Source organism: Elephantulus edwardii, unplaced genomic scaffold (genome assembly GCF_000299155.1).
Source record: "Elephantulus edwardii isolate Elephantulus edwardi_28Jun2011 unplaced genomic scaffold, EleEdw1.0 scaffold00049, whole genome shotgun sequence".
Classification (NCBI taxonomy): Eukaryota; Metazoa; Chordata; class Mammalia; order Macroscelidea; family Macroscelididae; genus Elephantulus; species Elephantulus edwardii.
This window is the reverse complement of record NW_006399799.1, coordinates 11,824,711-11,836,558: the sequence shown is the minus strand read 5'-3', so window position 1 is coordinate 11,836,558 and position 11,848 is coordinate 11,824,711. Positions and strand designations below refer to the sequence as shown.

The 11,848-nt window shown below is 38.6% G+C and overlaps 1 protein-coding gene across 1 annotated transcript in view; it reads right to left on the bottom strand.

The window, feature by feature from the left end:
- CAP1 (CAP, adenylate cyclase-associated protein 1 (yeast)) overlaps positions 1 to 11,848 on the bottom strand; it is a 22,953-nt gene that overhangs the window by 3,418 nt on the left and 7,687 nt on the right. Inside the window, exons 5-11 of the mRNA XM_006886597.1 lie at positions 11,746 to 11,846; positions 8,714 to 8,791; positions 6,294 to 6,437; positions 6,107 to 6,192; positions 4,716 to 4,821; positions 3,393 to 3,570; positions 5 to 186 (exon numbers count right to left, since the gene is read on the bottom strand). Coding sequence (XP_006886659.1) covers positions 5 to 186; positions 3,393 to 3,570; positions 4,716 to 4,821; positions 6,107 to 6,192; positions 6,294 to 6,437; positions 8,714 to 8,791; positions 11,746 to 11,846 — 875 coding nt within the window. The remainder of the gene's footprint in view (positions 1 to 4; positions 187 to 3,392; positions 3,571 to 4,715; positions 4,822 to 6,106; positions 6,193 to 6,293; positions 6,438 to 8,713; positions 8,792 to 11,745; positions 11,847 to 11,848) is intronic.

Here is an 11,848-nt window from a genome sequence, read left to right as displayed (position 1 = left end):
CCACTCTCCACTTCTTGCCCTCCAATTCAAGTAAAGGTGGCTCCTTCTTTACAGCTGGTTTGGGAGAGGGGCTGATTCCTGGTTTAGGTGCAGAGAACGGTTTGGGACCACTTCGTACAGGACCACTCTGAGCTTTCAGGGCGGGGTTCTTGTGAGTCTTCATGTCATCAGATACGTGTTTTAGGGCTGTAAGAGAACAACAGCTACTTTGTTCCTGTTCCTCAGACCAAGACTCTAGGCTAAAGCAATAATCAACTGCTGCTATCAGAAGGTAAAACGGATTCTTAACAGAAAACATAGAGCAAAAATTCAGTCTGAGAGGCTCCCAGCCCAGGCCCTTCTGCCCAAAAACTTTTAAGAGAAGTACTTTTGTAATGTCTCTCCTTGTCCAAGGTTAAATTATAAATTCCCATTTTTAAAATGTTTTCTCAAAAAAAATTTTTTTTCTTCTCCATCTTTAAAAAAATGTGGATATGTATGGTAAAGGAGAAAATGGTGCATACTGCACAGAAAAGATTTAGAAAGACACACCAAATGTATAATCACAAAAAATACAAATAAAGTTTTTAAAGCAATTAATAGGAAAAGTTATATACTACTAAGAAAATGTAAATACAGCAAAACTTTGCCCAGTCAACCTTCCCCTGTCCTCATTACAAACACAATTAATGTGAGCATTTGAAACTCTGCTTCTTTCTTTCTCGTCATGTTGTTGCTGCAGGTGCCAAAGTCCACTATGATTCATAGTGGACCTATGAACAGCAGATAAAACCCTGCCCTATCTTCTGCCATCATCACAATCTCCACCAGGCTGAACCCACTGTTGTAGTCACTGTGTCATTCCATCTTACCGAAGGTCTCCCTCTATTTCACTGAACTGGTACTTTTCCAAGAACTGGAGCCTCTTGACAGCAGGCCCAAAGTACACCTTTGCCTCTAAGGGACACCCTGATTGCACTTCTTCTCAGACAGACTGACTTGTTCTTTTGTCAGTCAACGGTATATTCAATACTCCTCACCAACACCACAATGCAAAGGGATCAGTTCTGTTGTCCTTAGTCATGGTCCAGTTTTCACAAACAGAAAAGCCCACGGCTTGGAGCAGGTGCACTTTAGTCTTAAAACTGACACCACTGCTCTTTAGCACTTTAAAAATGTCTTTGATAGCAAATCTGCCCCATGTCACAAACCTTTTTATTTCTTTACTGCTGTTCACAAGGGTTTTGATTATGGAGTCAAGTAAAATTACACTCTTCCCAACTTTAATCTTTTTTCCATTTATCATAATGTTGCCTACTGGTCCAGTCATGAGGATTTTATTTTCTTGATGCCAAGGTGTAATCCATACTTAAGGCAGTAAGGTGGCGTCATCTACATAGCCCAAGTTGTTGACGAGTATTCTAATCCTGAAGACACATTCTTCTTCATACAGTCTTCTTGAATTATTTGCTCAGCATGTATATTGAACAGGTATAGTAAAAGCATACAATCTCGATATAGTTTTCTTGATTTTAAACCATAAATCAGTTATATTCATAGTTATCTTACATTTGGTTTTAACTGTACACAACAAGTCTGGTTTAACCAGTTTTCTTAGGTTAATTTCTAACATCTGAAAATATATTTATTTCCTAAGGAAAACAGATTCCACAGTCTCCTTTAACAGCTGATGCACACCTTGTTCTTGAATATGGCCCAATCTGTGCTAACTAATACTGAATGACGACAATTCCTGTAGCTTACATATTAGATTCTGATGTTGTTGCTGTTGTTGAACACAACATAGTTCACTGTAGAAAAAAAATTTAATGGCTACTCGACCACAAGAACATACTATAGTGAAACAGTCCCCAACTGTTAAACATTTATCTTATACTATTTTCAGTATTAGATATGGGAGTGTAAAAACTTAATCTACAAATTCCTGGAAGTGGGTAAGAACAATTTTTAACCTTCTTGACTCAAAATTTCAAGATGGCAGTACAATTTAAGTTTTTACCAGCAGTGAATAAAGTATCTTAAGTTTCTTTGTACCAACATTAGGTAATTCTGACTGGTATGTATTGTCTGAGGAAGTTCAGTATGCCTCCAACACCCCTACCAGTGTTCATGAAACTGCGAGTTCCATCCCCCGTATCTAGGCACAAGAAAGGCTATGTCACTAATTGTTATATCACTCTCCCATGAGAAAAAGCATCTCCCCAGCAATAATCATTCATTTCCAACTTCCCTTTAGGCCAGTTCTGCTGTCCCTTTGGGTAATTTGAAGGAACATAATACTGCAAATTAATTCACCCACACACAAGGCTGGATTCTGGTTTACAGACTTAATTTTAAAAAAAAATGTTTTAATAATAGTATTTATTTTGGGGCTGTAAGATGAAACGTAAATTATTTTTACTTGGCTACCTAAGATTTTTCTGTTTTCTAAATTTTCTTCCAAGTGCATTAAAAAAAACAAAACAAACAAAACAGAAAAGCACCCTTTATATATCAATTGCTAGAAAGAGAGAAACAAGAGAGGAACAGAATACCTGGACAGGGTAGTTCTGGGAAGCATAAATCAACAGTGAAACCAAGGTTTGCTACAAATGGCAGAGAGGGAAGCCCAGGTAAGTGAAGGCTCAGGCCTCCCCTCCCCTGTGGCTGGCTGGTGGGAAGAGGCCACTGCACATGTACTTGCTTTTCTCCTTTACTGCTCAGGTGGTTAGATCACATAGGGAAGGATAATAAGACTCCATGTTATTTACTTCAACTCAATCCTCGTGACATAGCTGTTGTGGTGTAAATATGTTAATTTCACCACTTCATATTGTGTCAGTAACCCTTCTGTTATGCTTTTATGTTCTTCAAATTTGGGTAACACAACTGCAATATAGCCTTCAGTGATGGCTTCTCTTGAAGAATGGATGGCTTATGCAAAATGTTTTCATTTACTTCCATCAAACAGCCTCTAACACAGCTAGATACGGTGTATTTACAATAGTAAATTTTACACAAAGGTGCAAGTTCTGTTGGAAACTGTGCCCCCATTTACATTTCCAGAGACCTTGTTCTGAAGTCTGCTACAGTAGGTATTGATTGATCTGATAAGAAATGCTTTCAATGGTTTTTCAGCTTTGAAGACTTGGATGAGATCCTGCCAGTGTGACGACACATAATTCAGTTAGAGTGCTATAGTATACATCTGCCTTGCACCAGAGAGTGAAATAGCAGTACACCAGCGACAGTACTGAAGGTTAGGCAGCTACCAGTTTGGTAGCCATGGTGACCTCCAGCATGGCCAACCCACCCTTCAAGTACCTACAGACTTTATTTTTCTATCTCTGGTTGGTAATGTCTGGTCCAACCAATCTGATATACCAGCTCTTCTTGACAAAGCATGAACTTACCATGTGTGATGCTTTCACCCTGATTAATCTGAGCAAACAGTGCGGAGCGTGAAGCAGAGTCATCTGAGCCTGAACTGGTGGAGACTGGAGGGGGAGGTGGGCCTGGTGGGGGGGGAGGTGGACCTGATACAGCAGAGGGTCCAGATGGCAATCCACTCAGTTCTTTTGCCACAGGCCCCTGGAACAATAGACATAGGTAACAAAATCATCCTGTTTCTTTCCCTCTGTTATCATCTCAGTAGGGCCCTATCATGTGTCCAAGGTACATGGGGTACTGTAGCCCAAGATGATAATGTTTTCTACACATATTCAGCTTTATTACTTTTTACTCATTCCTCAAAATACATCTCTCTGCTCTATTTCTTGGCTTTCACATCTACTGAATTCTAGCTCTAAACTTCCATTTCTAGAAATCCACTTCACATTTCCCTTGTGAAGTGCCTAATCTGACCTAATGTGCCAACAATGTCTCAGAGTCAACAAGTTCCGAATGGATTTCATTATTTCCTGCCTGCTTCCCTACCTATATAATCATCCTGTTGCCCCTACTTCAGTGACAGACATTACCATCTAAGACTGAATGTTCTTTCTTTCTTTCTTATCTTCCCTCAACCTCTTCAAATTTTTCTGTCATACTGGTTGTATCTCCTGCAAATTTTTTTGACCATTCTCCAGCAGCACAGCCACTTCTAGAATCTGAGTATGAGCCTTTTTTTCTCACCTACATAATTATTTGTATAAAGTCCAATCCCCTCAATTTTCCTTTTCAGCCATTCCTAAAAATCTGACCAACTCCTTATACTAAAAGCAGAGATGACCAAAACTCTGGTTTTAGATGAGGACTTTTAATATTTACTCTGCTCCAACTGTCACTTTTGCCAATATCCTAATTTCACAGAGTCCTATATTCCTTCCAAGTCTCAGATCAATGTACTTTTTCAAAGCACTACCTTTCCCAAAAGTAACTCCTATCCTCATACTCTAATAGACTGTATCTTTATCACAGCATTTAGCTGGTGGTCTCTACTGGTTTTATATATGTATCTTCCAGCTCCCTCAAAGGACTAGGACAATGTAAGACATTCAACTGTGTCCCCCTTTTACATTAATGCCTCTGATTTATGTTTATTGACAATAAATAGAAAAATTTTTTCTCCTTTGCCCCTTGCTTTCTTTACTTTTGTCTATCCCCACCCCAACCCCTTCTCCTACCTTTTCTATCATCCAATGAAAAGGCTTTACATTCTTTCACGGCTGCTAGGAAACTCATGAGTACTCAAACCGAGGGAATAACGAATAAGGACAGGGGAAGGACTCACTAACCGTTTTGCTCCAGGCCAGCCCAGTGGTATGGAACTCTTTAATGTAAGTCTGTAGTTCTGTCCATATACTCAAATAAGCTTTAACCCAGTCCACATGTTTCTTATCCCTGGGAGAATTAAGAAAGAATTCATTATAGGGACCTAGGGTACATTACAAGAGTGGTTCCAAAGACCTTTTCGTTAATAAAAAAACTGAAAACAAAAACAAAACAAACCACAAAAACTCTATCCATGCTCTATGACCCTCAATTAGAGGAAACTCCATTTCCATGCAGGCACACTGCATTTTCTCTTAGCTGTTTTTGCCAACAGTTTTCTTTAGTAGTAGACTAACTTTTTTTTTTAAAAAAAAGTAAACCTTACACATAATCTAGTAAATATTAGGTTATAATGTTTAATATAATATATAAATAATAAAAAACAAACATTCTGACAATGAAGCTTGGTGTAAAAACCTCTTGAGCATTTCTGTGGAACTCTAGGGTCCCAGGAAATGCAAATTGCCTTATAACAAAATATGTTCCCTACTCCTTCTCCTCACCAAAAATGCAAACCTCACATTAGAAGCAAACAAACCAGCATTATGTTATAGAAATAGTATAGCAATATATAGTTCAAGTTCCTTTTCATCTATAGATTAGCTGGAAAATTTTAGGTTATTTAGTCTAACACTCAGTTCCCTCCAATACAAAGTGATTAGTTAACACTGGGAAATAATCAAATCATCAGGACATTTAATTCATCATGCTGATGAAAAGATCAAGTGCTTGGTATTCGGGAACACTCTTCATGCATACAAAGGCTTCTTCCTTGTACATAGTAGTTACTCAACAACTACTGGTTGGTTGAAGATGGATGGAAGAAAGGGTTTGGGTAGCTATGCAACTGATTAATAGCTGCTTGTCAATCATTCCTGCTCAAAATTAGCAATGGACTCATGCACATAGGTAACAACATATAATGACCTTATTTGTTATCTTCATTCACTAGGCCAGCTAAGTCTCACTTAAGTGCATGAAAACAGGTTAATATACTAGTAAATCCTACTGAATTCTTCACTATAAGACCACATAACCTAGGGAAAAAAAAATTATATATAAATGGGCAAACTCAAGGGTATAGAGTTTGTTACCTCCAGCAAAACCTAAGACCATAGAGGGTAAGATTCAGAAGAGCGAAATGGCCTCTACCAATGATTAAAAAAAGTAGAGACAGAAGAACTTCCCACGTGCAAATAAGTCATGTTTATGAGCCAATGTTTACCAAGTTTTCCAGAACACGGCTCTGAAATATAACCAATGGACAGCCTTAATCCCTAAGTTCTACATCAGTAAATAACCAGCTATATCTGTGTTTACTGTTCTTTTGCCTCTGAGGAAAAAGAGAACTTACACATCTTTGTACTCCTTCAGGACTCTGTTTGTATAGAACATGGCAGCATCATTCAATTCTTTCACGTAGGGACCAGGCTTGGGAGCCTAGAGAAACAGAAGCTGACAGTAGCTAAAAACTTCTACAGTTTTACTTCCTTACCTCTTTGAGTTCATCCCTTCCCTCCCTTGGAAGTTGCAGTGCTTACCATAGCTACCCAACCCAGTGCCTGGATGCTTTCACTGACAGCTGACAAGTGATTGAACAATTTGCTGCCTCGGTTCTTCTCTCGGAACGTTATCACTTCTTGGATCTGCTCTGAGATAGGTGCCAACAATTCAGAAAGCTTATTCTAAGAAAAGATGCAGGAGAGATTCAGGTTATAGTCCTCCTAGAAGAGCTTTGATATATTAGTCAAGTCTGATCCTGAAAGCAAGTATTCTCTATGAACTACAGGGAGTATCCATATAAACCTTGTCTTTATAAATGTAAAATATTGCTCATCATCTGACTCTCCTCACAGGGTCATAACACCTCAGATGAATTTTGTGCTCATTCATGATCATGCCCCATACTCTAGCTCTACCATTTTCGCTACTGGTCTCTGTTATATTCCACTTGTAGAAGATAATAGTTCAATTCCCTGCCTTTCCTACTCACAATGCTCTCTTCTTTCTCCCTCTGGTCAAATGTTCCTCAGGCTACAAACTCAAACTCATTGCTGTTGAGTTGGAACTGGCATAGCTGACCCTTCAGTGGATTTTCTGAAACTATAAATCGCCTAAGGAGGAGACTGCCCATTTTCTAAACTGCTCTTAGTGTATTCAAACTGCCAAAGGCTTGGCTTTTGGGTTAGCAGTGACACTGCCTATGACCTCGGCTACCTTGCACTTCACAAGAGCCTTACTCTAAGCCAACTCACACCAGTCTCTTAAAACATTTACTGTTAATATAACCAAGTTTGGTACCATATCACACACCAACACTACCTATAAATGAACTAACAGGGTAGGTTTTACTAGTTATTGAAAAGAAAAAAGGGAGTGGCTTTATTTTACCTCTCTTCCATAATCCCAGTAGCCCTCACAACACATTGCTAGGCATATGGTATATGCTGAGTAGAGATCTGTTTGAATCATGTGCATTTAGGGAGCGTGGCATTTGAGATGTTTTGGCAATTAGCAAGACTTAACTAGATGAATTCTTTGTGTCCATGAAAAAAAAAAGTGTTTATTATTATTTCAAAGTTTGATTTCCTGAGGGAGCTCTAGTGGCTTAGATGTTAGCTGCGCTGCTAACCAAAGTGTGATTTCCTGAACAACTAAATTCTCAGATAGGAAAAGGGGGGAAAAATTTAAAGCAGGGATTGGCAAACTATTTCGGAAAGGATCATTAGACTTTGTGGGCTATTAGGTCTCTGCTGCAAATAGACCACACAGCTGTGCTTCAGTAACTGGTTGTGTCCTGTATTTGGCCTGTGGTCTTTAGATTCTTGACTCCTAGTCTAAAGCAAAGGAAACAAACCTAAGCTTCTCAGCTGCTTAATTTGTTTTGCAAAGTGTGAATTTCAAGGTAATGTTTCAACAGAAGTATTTAACCATTCAGGATAGATTAAGAATCAGAGTCTGATATATTTTACATTATCTTATTTAGACATGCCAAAGTGATCAAAGATTTTTATATCATATTAGCATGAAGGCTTGTTTTGTTACCCTCCTTTGTGTAAGAAATCTAAATATAAAAAAAAACAGAGTAAAATTAAAAATTCTGGCTTTGAGAAAAATGAAATTTTTTCCTAATTCAACTGTTTACACATTGGCAAGATTAAATTTAAAGTAAGAGTAAAGGTGATGAAAGAGCTCTAACCAGAGAAGGATGAGGAAAGCAGCAGTTACTTCTGATCTCCATAGCAGCAGGACTAAAGTTCACCCACAGAGAAAGAAAAGAACCACTTTTCTCTTTCCAAAGGGCTCAGGAGAAAATATAATACATTTGACCCAAAAATGCTTTAAGCTCTCTATTAAGAGGCAAAGTCTCAGGGCAATCACTGATCTTTAAAAAGAAAACCAGGGAGCTCTGGTGGCCTAGTGGCAAGAAGCTGCACTGCAATCCCAGAGGCACGGGGTTCTAATCTACCAAATGCTCTGCTGAAGAAGGAGGGGCAATCTCCTCCTGTACCAGTCAGATCCGATTTGATGATACACATTAAAAAAAAAAAAGAAAACCCAAACAAACCAGCCAATGAACACCAGTAAATAGATCCACCCTCTCTCTACACTCACTCCCATTATAAGGTTCCAAAGACCAGGCTACTTTGCAAAGATTGGTGTTATGGGAAAATTGCATAATTGCCAAATTATATCATTATATATCTGCCAAACCTCTGAGAACCAAGCCAAGCTAACACATAACCATCACAGGCAGTGCTGCTCTTGCTTCAAGACACTTGACTTTTAATTAGTGTCTTAAATTTGAAACATCAGATAATTAAATCGTTAGTAAATGTGAGGAGATATATGTAATATTCTCATAATTGGGCTTTGGTGTCTGACTACTATGCCATCAGGATGCCTTATCATGAGATTGGTAGATATATTTTTAACATGCTGTGACAGCATGTGAACTTACACCTGCTGGTTGCTGGCACTGAGAAGCTGTAACCAGGAGAGCTCGCTCCAACTTCAGACCAGTATGGACCATCTCTGCCTGCCAGAAAGAGAAGAATCAGCTATCAATTGCACATTACAATTACAGCGGTCTTGATAAGAACAACCTGAAACCTCCACTTCCACGTACTGTGTAGCAATCCAGGCACTTGATGTTTCTTTTCTCATGTACTCCAGATTTCAGATGATAGCTGAATTATATACACCACTGTCCCTGTTGGAACTCATTCACAACACTATCCCTGATTATCTTCCTTTCCAACTCTGGATATTATTCTTGATGTTGGAACTAATTAGGATTAATATCCTGAGTTGGAAAGAAGAAAATGAGGAATAGCTTAGGTGACATAAGATGAACAATTATGCATACAGCATGTCATAAAATACATGAAAATCCCTCTACCAAAAAATATCTCACACCAAAAGTTGTTTTCCCCCAAAAATTAGATGTAGGAATAAAGGTCTAAATTTATGTTTCTGTTTCTCAAAATATTCTTCCCCTTTATTTAAAGTGTCACTTCCTAAGAGACAATGTCTGTATCACCCCATCCATCTATCCAAAACAGCACCCATATTCCCCTTTTCTTACTCTCTTTTTCCACACTACTTAGTTCTGTCCATTTGCTGTACAGAGGTAACCTGTGGTTGCTGTGATGCTAAACACTGTGACACTGATGTGTCAAATGTGATAATGGTTACCCATATGGTAGACAGTGTTTGGTGGAGCTCCCCAATTAAAACAAACTTGGAAGCAGGAGTGGCATCCACTTGTGAAATAGCTTGCCTCTGGAAACTATGAACTGGAGAAACGATGAAAGCTATACAAGTGTTCATAGGGTTGTTATGAATTGTCTATGACTTGACGTCTATTTCTCAGTTGCTGGATATGATTCATTACCATACTTAATGTTGTCAAGTCAATTACAATATACAGTATCTCTTTAGGGCAGAGTACAATTGTCCCCATAAGGTTTCGAAGGCTGTGATCCTTATCAGATCATAATGCCCCATCTTTTTATACTGAGTGTTTGGTGGATTTGAACCACTGATCTTTGGTTAGTAGCTGAGCTCTTTTAAACACTGTGCCACTAAGGTTCCTCATAAGCCATTAGCATATAATTACATCAATTTAGTAAGCCACGACTAGTACTTTATTGTGTGAAATAGAATAAAAATATTAAGAGTGTATAGAACAAAATACAAAAAAGACCTGCCCTATTGGTCCGACATAGGTTAGTGAACCCTCCAAGACTATAGCTCTTAGATACCCTTCAAACTTGTAAGTGAACTCGTGCCTGGGATCAACTTTCAGACAAACAATAGACAAGCCTAAAAAGAATATTAACACCAGGGAAGAATGTACAACTAACCATATGAAAGCAATATTTGCCAACAAAGAAAGATCAGAAGGCAGGAAAAAAGACAAATGAAAACAGTCAACTCAGGGAGGAATTGAGAAGATGTTGTTGTTAATTGCTGTCGGGTAGAGTATGACACATGGTGACCCTATGAAAAAAAGATCTGAACCCTGCCCTTTCCTCATACCTCCTGAAATACTAGAGCCTACTGTGGCAGTCACCATGTCAATCCACCTGGTTGAGGGCCTTCCTCTCCTTTGCTGACGTTTTTTCACCTTTCTAAGCATCATGCCCCTCTCCCTTCAATATTAGCCATAACTTGTTATTATCTAGTCAAATGCTTTTGCATAGTCAATAATGCGTAATTAGACATCCTTCTGATATTCTTTACTTTCAGGCAGAATCCATGTGAGATCAGCTGGCACTGAGAAGCTGTAACCAGGAGAGCTTATTGGTGATATCCCTTGTGCCACAGCCTCTTCTAAATGCTGCTTGAACTTCTGGCAGTTCCTTATCTGTGGACTGTCTAGAAGTGGGAAGAGTGCTGCCGCATAGAGGAGTTTGCACTCAATGCCACAAAACAAAATGTGGAAAATTGTTGAGCAAAAACCCAATTTTCTCTGCAAACATTCACAGAAACAATAAAATAAACAAGTATGAATGCAGTGTATCCATTTGAAATTACTCCTAAATAAAAAGTAAAATACAAGACTAGTACAAATGGTATGAACACTTTCATGAGACTTTAATCTTAGTTAAAAAATTTAACAAATTTAACTGAAGACAATGCTCAAAAAGGGTTTAAGAACTTTAAGGTCAGAAGCACTATTAAAATAAGAAAATTTAAAGATAATTTTTTCCTTGATTTTCACTTTTGAAACACAAAGTGATATATGTCTAAAGCAGCTGTAAATATTATAGAAGGGTAACAACAGAAGCTCTCCCACTACTATCTAAGTCCCAATTCCACTCCCTAGAGTCAAGAGATGGTATAAATGGTTCAAAATAGATCTTCCAAAGGTCTTACTGAGGAATGAGGAAGATTCTAAACATGGTTATTATTTACAAAGCATCATTCAGAAGACAGCAGGAAGGTTCTGGATCCCAAAGGGGGGGAGAGAGAGAAGAGGGACTGTGTATGTACATGTGGAGTGGAGGTGGGGACAGTGTAGGAGGCAGCACGTGACGGAAGGTGGGTGAAGAGACACCTGTCACTGTCTCCTTCAACTTCTTGCTGTGGGCAAAGAGTAAAAATAACCGGTATTAACACAATTAATAACTACCAAGCACAGTTTTATAAGTGCTAAGTCATGATAATAACTCCTTTGACTAAGCCACCCTAGGTTTGGTTATATAATATGTTGGGTTCAGACTGGCAGCCTATTCCTCATTGCAAAGATTAACAGAGCCATATTTCATGCACTAAGCACAGCTTTTTTTATAAAAGCAGCCCACACAGAGTAAGTAATTAAAGCAGGGCTAGGAAAAAGATGAGGAATCATTCCAGTTCTTCTCAGTGTAGGCAGAAAATTTCAAGGAATGCAGCCAAGAAAATCTCAAGATCTTAAACCAAGGAAAGAATTTAAAGAAAGCTGCTAGTTCTTAAAAACATGAGGAAAACAGCAAACATCCTTACATGCTTCTGCACATCTCCTCCAATCTCTTTACTGATCTTCAGGTACTCTGCCACAGGACCAGCAAGCAGTGAGTCAAATGCTTGCACATACGGTGTGGCTCCT